The 14390-nt window shown below is 40.9% G+C and overlaps 1 protein-coding gene across 1 annotated transcript in view; it reads right to left on the reverse strand.

Annotated features, from left to right (window-relative positions):
- The window catches only part of TAF4B (TATA-box binding protein associated factor 4b), a 95954-nt gene that overhangs the window by 37188 nt on the left and 44376 nt on the right, over positions 1 to 14390 (reverse strand). The window contains exons 11-13 of the mRNA XM_087707151.1: positions 11218 to 11348; positions 9297 to 9422; positions 4508 to 4564 (exon numbers count right to left, since the gene is read on the reverse strand). Of these exons, the coding sequence (XP_087563277.1) occupies positions 4508 to 4564; positions 9297 to 9422; positions 11218 to 11348 (314 nt within the window). The remainder of the gene's footprint in view (positions 1 to 4507; positions 4565 to 9296; positions 9423 to 11217; positions 11349 to 14390) is intronic.

Below are 14390 nucleotides of genomic sequence, written 5' to 3' on the forward strand. Positions count from 1 at the left end.
TAAAACCACAAGAACCTTTAAGCCAAAAGGACAGAGCAGCAATAAAAGCCAAACATTAACAACTAATAGAAGCAACAGATGGACAATGTCAATCTTCCCTTTTCCTTTGATAACCAAAATGTTTAAAAGCCCTACCTGACTTCTTGGTCCTGTTTCTCTTAAAAATATTGTTTCTTGAAATGCATTTCCATTTTCAGTTCTTTACTAATGTCAATTTGTATTAGTTTTTCCAGAAAATCTGTTCATTTGTATCTATTTTTTTAAAGATAACTTTTTCATCATTATACTTAATGACTTTAGTATTGACATAGCATCTTCTGAATTAGTTAATCATCCTAATTTGTAATATATATATATTTTAAAAATCCCTATTGTAGAAGTTTTTAATAAAACTTGCAGGTTTCCTAAATATGTTGGAGCTGTGGTGGTGCAATGGTTAGAATGCAGTATTGCAGGCTCACTCTAACTGCTGCCAGGAGTTCAATCTTGACTGGTTCAAGGTGACTCAGCCTTCCATCCTTCTGAGGTTGGTAATGTGGACCCAGATTGTTCGGGGCAATATGCTGACTCTGTAAACTTCTTACTGTGGAGCACTATGAAATGGTATGTAAGATCTATTGCTAAGTGTTATTACTATATGCAACTTTGTATGTAGAACTTTCTGCATGTGAATATGAAGAACTTTATAATTAAAATTATTTTATTTAAAAAATTCTTATATTTTGAAATGCAAGATGTGCATATTGAACCTTCTAGGCACCTTTTCAATTACATTAAAGTTAAAGCTCAGTGCTAATGCAAGTATTACTCACCAATGGTTTAGCTATATTTATATCTTGAACTAGATTTTTGAAATTTTCTGGTATTAAAATCATGGTCACTGCTCCCCTACATTAGCTTCATCCTAAATAATTCTGTCCTACAGCAATTAATTGCATCTAGAAATAGTGTTCTTGATACAGCCATCCCCAACCTGGTATCTTCAGATGTACAGGGTGACAATTCTACCGGTTCAGGCGAACCAGTAGCTCCTCTCAGTTGAGTCACACGGCAGAGCAGACTGCCACGCCTCAGCTATTTTCCTCCCCAGCAATAATGAGGAAACTGCACATGCGTGCAGCACGCGTCAGGGACATGCGAGTGCAAACCAAACCAGTTGTTATATCAGTAGGATCCCACCAGTGGTGACAATTGTCTATTGGAATCTAGAAACACAGAACAGAAATCTTGAGAGGGCCCTTGGAATTGGTGAATATAGCATCCTCAATAAATGACCAATGAGAATCCACTGCTATCCAAAACAGTGTTCCACTATCAAGCATAATAAAGACAAAAAAATGTAAATCCAACCATCTTTTTTTTCTCTGCACAAGATGACCAGCACCTTCTATATGAGATCTACCTAGTTTTCTACTTTTAAAAAATAGCACAACTATTACCACTATTACAACTACATTTACACCCAGCTTTCCTAAGTGGAAGCAGTTTCTTGTTATCTTACCCAAGCGAGTTGTGAAGCAACTAGCAAAGGCACATACTGAGCACTGCAATCAGAGAATTTAAAGGGAGGATCTTACCTTAACCGCTATTAACACACTGACTCAGTTAATGGAATTAATATGAACACGGACTTAGACATATTTCCTAAATAGGGATGTGATGCTCTATTCAGTTATGGCTGCCTAATAATCCTGCCTCTGAATACAGTAATGAAAAAACTTGGATAATTTTGTTGCATCTTAATGTAGATAATAGCATATTGTCCCCTAGGTCAGCTATTTTTTATGGCCTTAAAACTTTATCCATAATATTAAAATCTTGGTACCTGTCACATTTCTTGTATGAACCACAGTTAAATACACTAAGCTTGTAAGGTGGAAAGCTGACAGCTCAGGTCTGAGACCCAAGTGCCACGTGATGAGATGAACTCCTGCTCTTACTCCAGATCCTGCCTACTTAGCAGTTCAAAGAAATGCAAATCAGAGGTAGGTTGCTACCGGTTTGGCCTGGGTCAGCCAACCCAGTAGTGGTATTGTGGCCTGGGTCGCAGAACCGGCAGTGGCCTAGGCTGGCCACGCCCCCGAACCGGTTCCCCAGTATTCTTCAGTAATTTTTTCATGTTCTGCGCATCAGCAAAGCGCATGTGAAGCAAACCGGCAGCAACCCACCCGATGCAAATGTAAGTAGATAAAAAAAGTACTTTGTTGGAAAGGTAACAGCGTTCTCTAAGCTGTGGCGTATAGAAATGCTGGCCATGTGCCCACAGAAATGTCTTTGGACAACACTGGCTCCCTCAGCTAAGAAAGGAAGATGAGTAACATCTCGGAAAGTTGAACATGAATTGACAGGGAAAACTTTCCTTTATTTCATTCAGCAATTTTATCCTGGAGGAAAGGGGTGCTACACTGGTGCCCTCAGGCGTATTTGCATTTTATCAACTACATAAGCAATATCTGACACTACAGGATCATTTTCTTTCTTCAAATATTCCACAATCGTCTTCAGCAAGATGTCATTTTTCAACTAAATTAGTATAGCTTGTTCTGTGCTGAGTTCCCCAGTCTAGCCTTTGATAAACCCCCTGAGTCTTTATGCCTGATAGTTACCGATGCTTAGATACAAGTACATCATGTGCCCATGGCCCCCCTCTTGATTTTCCTTATCATGCATTTCACGCTGTAAACTCATAAAAGTAGAGAGATGGGTTTTTTGTACACAACAGTACAATGATCCAGCAGTGCTTGTCAGGCTAGCTTATCATATAAAGCAGGAGGTCTCCAACCTGGCTGGCTGAGAAATTCTGGGAGTTGAAGCCCACAGTCTTAAAGTTGTCATGTCTGGAAATCCCTGACATAGGGTTACTGTAATAAAATGTATGTCACGTACACTGCCCGGAATATCTTTAAGAGGGACCAATATGAACAAGCGTACAAGGTGTTTCAATTATATGGTAACATGCATATGTTCTATAGTGGTATGATCTGGCCCGAAAACTCTGTTTTTTTTTATCCTGGAATGCCCTACATTACCTAATTCCAGCCTACTGACTTCGATCAGTTCATAAACCATCCCTTAGAATGTTTAGATTGGCTTGTTCAGAAAGAAACTTGTGAAGCCAAATGGTGTCCCCCACAGAATGCTTTGCAGCTCTTAATGGAGACTAATGAGACCCAAAGACCAGGTCACTTTTGTTAAAGTTGGCAACGTGCAGAAAGAAGCCCGTCTGAAAGAATGGCATGCACCTTTACTTCTTCCCTCCTTCGCATCTTCTTTGCTTTGGCTGAAAACTGGTGCATTGATTTCCCGACCATTTTACTGGATTGCTATTTATTTTGCCTCACCTCTTACATTAATCCAAGCAATAAGGGCTTTTAAAGCATTCATAAATAACCCACTGCTGCTACTATTGGCATCTAGAAGCCAACCGTAGCAATGTTAAGCAACAACAAATTTCATAGTTCAAGAGGCACAGTCAAGAAAAAGGTTGCTCAGAAAAATCACTCATTTACTACAAAAATCTTTTTTTAAAAAAAATGGCACAGAATCATCCAAGTAACTATAGAAACCAATTTCTTAAGCTCAGTATCACACATCTCCCACCTCAATTGTCTTTATTATTGTTTTCTGTCAGAAAACAATAATCAGAAATGTGAACAGGCTTGATTTATTCAGTGGGGGAAAAAGAATCTGTAGGTCAAGTTAAAAAAAAAATCTCACTCACAGAGTTTTCAACCTTAGGTATTTTCATTTAATTCTGTTCCCAGTAGCTCTGGGGGCAACTCCAGCGAGATCCAATATTAAGGCTCAATTAAAATAAGCTCCAATTAGTGGAGCTTTTTTCTCTCCGGCTAAAAAAGTCAGGAAATGGATATTGGGAAATGTAAAAAGTCAGCTACTGAGAGGAGGCTGCAGCAGACATAAATGAACTTATTTGTTGATTTCTGCAGTTGCTATGCAGAGGCCTCTGGGAGTAACAGCTTAACCAGTCTAAGCTATAAACTAAAACCCCTGCAGCTAAACATGAACTGTGTGAAACAAGGGCTCCATTCCAGAACAGAAAACTGCTGGGCCCAGAAAATTAAAAGCCAGAGGCGTTTTCCATTTAAAACTAAATCCCAGTACCACCTCCCAGCCAAAGAATTATAAGCAGTATCAGATTTACAAAACGAACAATTACCCTGGAAAAATGTAGGCTATTGTACAGGCCCAGATGCTAAATCTTAAAGTGTCTTCCCCCTTTCTCCTAATCCCACATTATATTCCCGTTGCTGTAGTTGGGCTCTGCTTAGAAATAGTTATTTGTGAACTATGAAAGCAAAGTGTTAAGAGCTGATAATTCACTGGCCTCATTTGAAGCATTGCCCTTGCCTGCAGCAGTTCCTGTCCTTCCCCAAGGCCTCCACAAATGGTATGCAACAGCAAAATAAACTCTGACCTAATTGCCAGGGGAGGCCTGCCAACCTCTCCTCCTAACACGAAGCCAAACCTGGTAACTTGAAAGTTGTACCTCTTTTGCTTTCTGCTTTAAACGCAGCTGTTCTGTATCTTCTTTATTGCAACGGCTCTATTAAAAAAAAAAGGAGGAAGGGGGGAGGGAGGCAGAAAAAGAAATGTAATGGAAGTTACCCAAAATACAAACATTATCCTTAAATATTTAATCAGCTACGTTTTTTTTTGTTCTGATTGGAAATCTTAGCTCTAGGGGCTTCGCGCCGCAAGCTGGCTGGCTTGGTTCTCCCTACCCCACCCCCTCCGTGCCCAAACATCCTTTCATCAGGGACGGTTGCCTTGCTTGTAGCCCAGAGGAAGCTTGAACTAAAAATGATGCTAACGTTGTCAGTCAGGCCCAGCGTAGGCATGATGATGTTCATGTCAGGAGCAGACACTTGGGGAGAGAAAAGGAAAAGAAAGGCAGAAAGGGGGGAAAAGAATGCTCTAACCCCATGTTCTGCTGGAATAATACAGTAGGCCTGCCTTAGGGGGACCTAATTTTAAACTCCCTTATTTCAGAATGAGGTAGATTTAAAAATAGAGCCGTTTATACGGGTTGTGATAATCGGTTAAAATGTATCTGCCACGAGGTCAACATAGATGATCAGCCAGCAGATGTTCTTAACAAGTCTGCAAAAACTGGCTGAAGGCCAGACAGACCCTGACACCTGTAAGATGGGGATGCCACACTGACCTATTTTATGGGAAGGAAGTGGGACCATGATCCTGTGCAGAAGAGATTCCACCCTGCTGGCTAACTGGAAGCTGTTAATTTCAGCTTATGCCTCTTGGTACCATGAGTTCCAGCCAGCATCAAACTTCCGTCCAACCCAACACTTCCAGAATTAAGAAGTGTTCCATAGGCTATTTTCTTGAGGCTGAACTATAATTTGCTTTAATAATAATTTGTCTACTTCCTGGGATTCTCCCCCCCCCCCCCACTTTCTTTACATCAGTGGTTCCCAACCTTTTTTGGGCCATGCCCCACCTAAGCATCTCTAAAATCCTGATCCCCCCCCCCCCGGTGATATATAATTCTTACTTTACTCAAAAAGTGAATTCTACTCACACAAAGGAAGCCTAAAAGGCTATTAACCTGGTTTAAACAAGGTTCAAATTGCCCCCCATTAAAAATCAAATTGCCCCCCTGTGGGGCCTGGGCGGCAGGTTGGGAACCACTGATTTACATGTTCTTGCCTATTTTTAGATACACTAACTTCAGTTTTATGGTAAAGTAGTCCTCAATGTACCATTGAGCCCAAAATTTAGGTTGCTAAATGAGATATTTGTTAAGTGAGTTTTGCCTCATTTTACAGCCTTTCTTGCAAAGTTGTTAAGTGAGTCATTGCAATTGTTAAGTAATATGGTTGTTAAATGAGTTTGATTGACCTATTGACTTTGCTTGTCAGAAGGTCGCAAAAGATGATCACATGATCCCAGGGTGCTATAACCGTCATAAATATGAGTCAGCTGCCAAGCATCTGAATTTTGATCACGTGACCATGGGAATGCTGCAATGGTTGTACATGTGAAAAATGGTCATGTCACTTTTTTCAATAATGTTGTAACTTTGAATGGTCACTAAATGAACTGTCATAAGTTGAGGACTACTTGTATAGTTTATCTTTTTCATTAATTAGGAAGTCTTAAGGAGAATCCACTTTCTTTCATGAGGAACTCCAGAAATTACCCCTACTTGGTGACAGGAGAGGGAAAGCAATTTTGCCACCTGCCTAGTTATTGATATTTACTACATAGAACAGGATCTACAGGTGAAACTCGAAAAATCAGTTCATTTATTTCAGTAATGCAACTTAAAAGGTGAAACTAATATATGAGATAGACTCATTACATGCAAAGCAAGATAGTTCAAGCCGTGATTTGTCATAATTGTGATGATTATGGCTTACAGCTGATGAAAACCCCAAATCCACCATCTCAGAAAATTAGAATATTGCCTGCAATCAATAAAACAAGGATTGTACATAGAACAATATCGGACCTCTGAAAAGTATAAGCATGCATATGTACTCAGTACTTGGTTTGGGCCCCTTTTGCAGCAATTACTGCCTCAATGCTATCTAGATCCTTTCCAGTCTGGCTTCAGGCCTGGCTACAGCATGGAAACCGCTTTGGTCGCGTTGACCGATGATCTCTGGAGAGCCAGGGATGGAGGTCATGCCTCCATCCTAGTACTCCTTGACCTCTCTGCGGCTTTCGATACCATCGACCATGGTATCCTTCTGCGACGACTGCGGGAGGTGGGGGTGGGAGGCACTGTTCTCCGGTGGTTCTCCTCTTACCTCTCGGACAGGTCGCAGTCGGTGTTAGTTGGAGGGCAGAGATCGACCCCTAGGCCCCTAACGTATGGGGTGCCGCAGGGTTCGGTCCTGTCCCCCCTCCTCTTTAATATCTACATGAAACCGCTGTGTGAGATCATTCGACGGCACGGGATAAAATACCACCAGTACGCGGACGATACACAGTTGTATCTGTCCGCCCCGTGCCAACTCAATGAAGCGATGGACGTGATGAGCCAGGGCCTGGAGGCTGTTAAGGACGGGATGGGGGTTAACAAGCTTGTTCTCAATCCAGATAAGACTGAGTGGCTGCTGTGCTTCCCTCCCACTAATTGGCCAAGTATTCCATCTCTCAGGCTGGGGGGTCAAATTGTACGCCCCTCAGATAGGGTCCGCAACTTGGGAGTCCTCCTGGACCCACAGCTGACTTTTGAACACCATTTGTCAGCTGTGACCAGGGGGGCATTTGCCCAGGTTCGCCTGGTTCACCAGTTGCGCCCCTACCTGAACCGGGAGGCTCTCACAACAGTCACTCGTGCCCTTGTGACCTCTAGGCTGGAGTACTGCAACGTGCTCTACATGGGGCTGCCCTTGAAGAGTATTCGGCGACTGCAGCTTGTCCAGAATGCAGCCGCGCGAGCGATCGTGGGTGCGCCTCGTTTCACCCACGTAACACCTATCCTCCGCGAGCTGCACTGGCTGCCTGTTGGTCTCCGGATTCGCTTCAAGGTGCTAGTTGTCATCTACAAAGCCCTTCATGGTATTGGATCTGGATACTTGAGAGACCGCCTGCTGCCAATTACCTCCACTAGACCAATAAGATCCCACAGACTAGGCCTCCTCCGAATTCCATCAGCCGCCCAGTGCCGACTGGCGACTACCCGGAGGAGGGCCTTCTCTGTGGCTGCTCCGACCCTGTGGAACGAACTCCCCGTGGAGATTCGTACCCTCACCACCCTCCAGGCCTTCCGCACAGCCCTTAAAACCTGGCTGTTCCGGCAGGCCTGGGGCTAAAGACTCTCAGCCCCTCTCCGAATGGTATGATTGTTGCGTTTTTAATAGTATATGGTCTTTGTTCTGTAATTTGTTTGTTTGTTTTCCCCTTCCCTTGAATTGTGAGCCGCCCTGAGTCCCCTCAGGGAAAAGGCAAATTCCAAATTCCAATTCCAATGCGGCGTGGCATGGAAGCTATCAGCCTGTGGCACTGCTGAGGTGTTATGGAAGACCAGGATGCTTCAATAGCGGCCTTCAGCTCTTCTGCATTGTTCGGTCTCATGTCTCTCATCTTTCTCTTGGCAATGCCCCATAGATTCTCTAAGGGGTTCAGGTCAGGCGAGTTTGCTGGCCAATCAAGCACAGTAATCCCACGGTCATTGAACCAGGTTTTGGTGCTTTTGGCAGTGTGGGCAGCTGGAAAATGAAGTCAGCATCCCCATAAAGCTCATCTGTGGAAGGAAGCATGAAGTGCTCCAAAATCTCCTGGTAGACGGCTGCGTTGACCCTGGATTTAATGAAGCAGTGGACCAACACCAGCAGATGACATGGCTCCCCAAATCAACACAGACTGTGGAAAATTCACTCTTTACTTAAAAGCATCTTGCAGTGTGTTCCTCTCCATTCTTCTTCCATACTCTGGATCCTTGGTTTCCAAATGAGATGCAAAAGTTTCTCTCATCAGAAAAGAGGACTTTAGACCACTGAGCAACAGGACTTTGGACCACTGTGCTTCATTAAGTCCAGGGTCAATGCAGCCATCTACCAGGAGATTTTGGAGCACTTCATGCTTCCTTCCGCAGACGAGCTTTATGGGGATGCTGACTTCATTTTCCAGCAGGACTTGGCACCTGCCCACACTGCCAAAAGCACTAAAACCTGGTTCAATGAGCGTGGGATTACTGTGCTTGATTGGCCAGCAAACTCGCCTGACCTGAACCCTATAGAGAATCTATGGGACATTGTCAAGAGAAAGATGAAAGACATGAGACCGAACAATGCAGAAGAGCTGAAGGCCGCTATTGAAGCATCCTGGTCTTCCATAACACCTCAGCAGTGCCACAGGATTGTAACTTCCATGCCATGCCGCATTGAAGCTGCAAAAGGGACTCAAACCAAGTACTGAGTACATATGCATGCTTATACTTTTCAGAGGTCCGATATTGTTCTTTGTATAATCCTTGTTTTATTGATTGCATGTAATATTCTAATTTTCTGAGATTGTGGATTTAGGGTTTTCATGAGCTGTAAGCCATAATCATCACAATCACGGCTTGAACTATCTTGGTTTGCATGTAATGAGTCTTATCTCATATATTAGTTGCATTATTGAAATAAATGAACTTCTGCACGATATTCTAATTTTTCGAGTTTCACCTGTATATATCATTCTTCCTGCAGCAAGTTTTAAAAATTATTTTCTTTAATATAAAGAAGTAAAATAGTCCCAACAATGAAAATAAAGAGAAAAAAGATTTCTGCTGCCATTCCTTGCCTTCTAAATTCTCTCACCTTGGCTGCTCGGAGCAACTGTTCTTTTTCTTCTTCATCTTTCCTCCGTTTCTCAACCTGATCCAATTGTTCAAGAAACTGAAGCTGAGACCGCGTATCATTAGATAAAATGTACTTGTTATTCCCCTTGTAGAAAAAGGGGGGAAAAAGCAAATGCATAATTTGTCACTTGCACAACAAAATACTGATGTCAACATAAGGATCTATTTACTTACAAAACAACATGAAATATAGTAATTTGTTAACCATAGAAAACAAGAACTTTTTAGAGATAAACACCTACATATCAGACAAATCACTTAATATAGCTAACGCGTTTCCTTTCTGGAAGCATTTAAAGTACAAATGCAGTCAATTTTTTATTCGCTAGCATATCCCTTTGTGGCACTCGAATATAACTTGTCTTTCATTTGCAAGTAGAGCCATTCCTGGGAAAATCCCTGGCAGAAACCTCAAAAACAACTCTGTAGTCTCATTGTTCTAACTACCATATAACTGGGCTCATTGGATTTTTAAATAAAGGCAGCTGCAGTTAATACTAAAAAATATGTTTTCTGAAAAAGCATTCTGGTGAATGTATGCTGCCTGATACTTAAAATTCCCAAACACATTATTTCAAGTGTCTAACTTCAAAGTAAGTCAAAATGTAAAAAGGCATTTAGGAAAAAATTATGGAATTGGTTAGTTATAAGTGTCTCATAGCCCATTTAAATATACATAATATAGGGAGTTTTTCACTTATGACTACAACTGGATCCAGAATTTCAGTTGCTAAGCAAAGCAGTTAAGTAAGTCATATCTGATTTTACAATCTTTTTTTTTTTTTGCCATGGTTCTTCAGTGAATTATTGCAATTGTTAAGTAAATTATACTTAACATTATGTGAATCCAGCTTATCCCATTGCTTTTGCTTGTCTGAAGCCAGTTGGGGAAAATGTAAATGTTGATCACATGACCCCAGAATTCTGCCAACATCATAAATACAAGCCAATTGTAAGGTGCATGAATTTTGATCACATGATTGTGGGGATGCTCTAACGGTAATAAGAGCAAGGACTGCTTTTCCAGTGCCATTGGTAACTGGTCTCTAAATGAGTGGCTATAAGTGGCTATCTGTACCTTTCTCTGTCTATTAAAGGGAAAGGACAGAATAGATTGTGTCAGAGATTTTAATTGATTGCAAATGAGATTTAAAATTAGATGAAGGCTATTTATTTATTCATTTAAAATTTATTGATGCCCAACTCCTATGGATTCTGAAGGTTGCAGGTGGCCCATCTTTATCTTAATCAAAAATTCCCAAATAACTGTATGGAATACTACTGAAACAAAAATTGATGCTTTACTTTATCAAAGGGGAGAAAAAAATCTGTTTACATATTTAAATTTCCACAGAGCTGAAGTGGTGTAGTGGTTAGAGTGCAGTACTGCAGGCTGACTGCTAGCTGCAGTTCAGCACTTCAAATCTCACTGGCTCAAGGTTGACTCAGCCTTCCATCCTTTCGAGGTGGGTAAAATGAGGACCCGGATTGTTGGGGGCAATATGCTGACTCTGTAAACCGCTTAGAGAGGGCTGTAAAAGCACTGTGAAGCTACATGTAAGTCTAAGTGCTATTGCTATATGATTATGCTCAATTGCTATATTGCCAGATCTTATCCAAGCAAAACATGCCATCCTTAATGATTACAATGGTTAATGCACTTTTCTCCCCTTACAAATAAAAGCAAAACAATCAGGAATCTGCAGAAGTCTTTTGCTCCTTCCCATCAATGGATACAGTTTGTTTTATCAATATTTTGCATAGTGTGTACGATCCAGGTCCCGTGAGCATAAATTCTTCAGGATAAATTAAGATGAATCATTCCAAGGTACTAGTTATTTAAAAAGGACGAACTGAAACTTGGCAATCATTATTTTTACCTTATAGGTCCTTATACGATGTTGAGCAATTAAAGTTAGTTTTTCTAGAAGTCCTATTAATCTCTCCTGGGTAGCATAGGAGATCAAGTTCAGAACATCAGAATTAACTTCCATAATGTCATGCCTTTTACCTGTTGAGGCAGAGAAAATCCATTACGTATTTTAGTACTAGCTGATAATTGAAATAATTAGCACAGCAGGCATTCTGTTCCCCCTGGAAGTCATACCCATTATGAATAAAGGTTTGGGAGATTGTGATTTTCCTGGTAAAGTCACAACTTCAAAGATCTTAGACGTTACATTAATAAAACCTAGCCTACAGCTTCAGAAAATAGACATTGTTTCACTTAGCCTCTAGAATCACTCTCCTTGCAAGGTCATTTATAGGATAAAGTTAATAGGAATGCAGAAATCAGGCCTTTTGGTTTGGAAAAGGAGAGAAGCAGTAGCTGTAGAAGTTCGTGGCGTATACAGTTAATTTCAGTAATTAAAAATACAGAAATAGTTTTTGTCCTGTTTGACATTGTACTTATTAAATCCTGATGTGTTAATGAACAGATGTGTCTTTTGCATCCTATTGCAGGCTTATCTGTACTATTTGTGCCCCAACCAAAATAACCTATGGCACCTTGACCCGCCCTGCTTAGAGAATAACTTGCAGGACAGCTCACTCAGTTAAGATCCAAAACCATTCTCTTTCCATTTCTATCATAACTGCAACTTGTCCAAAGTTTGCTTTTTCTGCACTGCCGCTGTCCTCATTCCCTTGACTAATGTTCCCTGGAGCAACAGGAATGCTGTTTGTTTCAAGTGAAACTGCCTGAGCAATGTTCTAAGAGGAAGCATCACCTCTGTCATGCCCTTAAGTTGTACATATATTAATTCAGGGTTCTTTGTCTAGTTGACAACTGACCTCCATCAGTGCAAGCTTAGGAAAGTACTATGAGTACCTGGGCGATTCAATGACACGGAACTTCAAAAAATACACACCCAAAGGCATTTTCTTGCATCTCTTCCTCAGAGGTGTCATAACTGAAAACACCAACTGTAGTGATGTAGAAAAGGCGTCTTATTTTATGCCTAGAGTAAAATGTGCTCTCAAAATAGATGCAAAGAAGCTCTTGGCTTCTATGGCAAGAGAACAAGAAATACCACTGTTGAAAACTAAACAGTCACCTTGTCTTGTATATTCAATTGTTGGGATGTGTTATCAACCAATACATGCCAGATTTAGAGAGAACTTTTGGCACTGCAAAAAAGCTTCACTTTAGTAACTCAGATGCTGATCCAGTAATCAAAGAAAGAACGTGGATTTGTTTAAAAGCATGGATAGCTTAATTTGCACCCCCAGACTAGGTGTTCTACATTTTACTCCTAAATCTTTTGAAGCAAAACTCATTCAAATACAGCATCTCACTTTCCTCCAAACGAAAATATAGATATACAAGGCTTACTTCCAAGAAAATATAGGATGCAATGACTGCAGCTAACTGGGGCAGGAAGAGTCATTTCCATGTTTATAAAGTATATTGCATTACTGTTATTATTGGGAACTGATTACCTTGAGCTACACATATACGCTGCATTTCTTGTAGACTCACTAGAATTAGCTTTTTTAGACATTTAAGCAGTGGTGAAATCTATTTTTTTGCCACTGGTTCTGTGGGCGTGGCTTGGGGGGTTATGTGACCAGGTGGGCGTGGCCAATGTTTCCCCACTTTTTAAAGCATTTTTTTCCTACCTATTCGCCCGAACCAGCAGGAAAAAAAAGCTTTAAAAAGTGGGGGGGGGGGGGGAAATCGCGCAGATCAGCTGTGAGTCGTACAATTGTTGGACCCTCTTTATTTCACTTTTAGAAGCATTTCTTCCCTGCCAGTATGCCTATGAACAAGGGCATACCGGTAGCTTGCTCTGCCAGTTATTGGTGTGGTGCACTTTTCTTTTTGGTAATTCCTTAAGATATCGGTTTCTGCTTGTTTGTTTGTCAGATGCTAATCTGACAAATGCTTACATAAATGTTGGCTATTGGACATGATGTATTCTGCTTTCTGTTTCTTCCTTAGCTTTTTATTGTCCTTCCCTTGTGAACGTTATTCATTTGAAGATGCTGTTGATTCATTGTTGTGCCTTCTCTAGTTGTTCCTTTATTTTGAGAAAGGTATCTACGCATCAGATCTGTATTTTGGTTGTTATGTGTGGGAGTGCTATAATTTCTATAGTTCACTATAGCATTTACTGTTTCTGATATGAGTCCTGAGACTATGGAGGTTCCTCTGATTTGTTGATGTATTTGTCCATCAAACTAAAAGCAGGTAGTGAGGTAGAGGTTGATGAGGTCTAGGATTCTGGATATCTAGACTTTACTGTATTTGATTAGGTTGGGTATATTGTCTGGCACTGCTGCCATAGATTCATTTGCTACTTCTGGAGTCTATGGTGCTAAGAGTGCTGGGATGTCAAATAAAATCATATTTTCATTTTTTCTTCTATTTTTAGACCTTAGACTTGCTGGGAGCAATTAAATTCTCTTCTATTGGGGCATCTAAACAATCCAAACAGATTCAAATCCTGTTTTAAAATTTCAATTTGACACTTTCCAATTTAATTTGGAGGTTTAATTGAATACTCTTTTCAATCAAATCTCTGAATACTTGAATGGTCCTCAAGAACAATCTAAATTAGCACTGTTAACAAGAAGACTAATTCTGGAATCAGGTTAAACATGGATTTAGGCTCCTGTCTGATCCTCTTAATGTAATTTGTATTACAATCATAGAAAATTGCTTTCAAGTACTGTGGATGAATTTCTTAAGTAAACTTAAAACTAAAGAAAGGATGTAGCAAAAACTATCTTCCAAGGAAGAGGTGGTATTCAGCCGGTTCTGACCGATTCTGGTGAACCTGTATTGGAAATTTTGAGTAGTTCGGAGAACTGGCAAATACCACCTCTGACTAGCCCCGCCCCCATTTATTTTCTGCCTATGAGCCTCCGAGTCCCAGATGATGGTCGGTCTATTGCTGCCTACCAGCCGATTGCTGGATGTTCTTTTGTTGCCCTGCACAGGAGAACGGAGCTGAAAAGCAGATTAGTGGGGTGTGGAAGGAATTGGGATTTTGCAGTAACCTCACCCAGGACTGGGGAGGGAATAGAGATTTTGCAGTATCCATTCCCC

The sequence above is a fragment of the Thamnophis sirtalis genome, unplaced genomic scaffold (genome assembly GCF_051295495.1).
Source record: "Thamnophis sirtalis isolate CommonGarterSnake01/CBP01778 unplaced genomic scaffold, rThaSir2_p1.2 scaffold_2, whole genome shotgun sequence".
NCBI classification, from domain to species: Eukaryota; Metazoa; Chordata; class Lepidosauria; order Squamata; family Natricidae; genus Thamnophis; species Thamnophis sirtalis.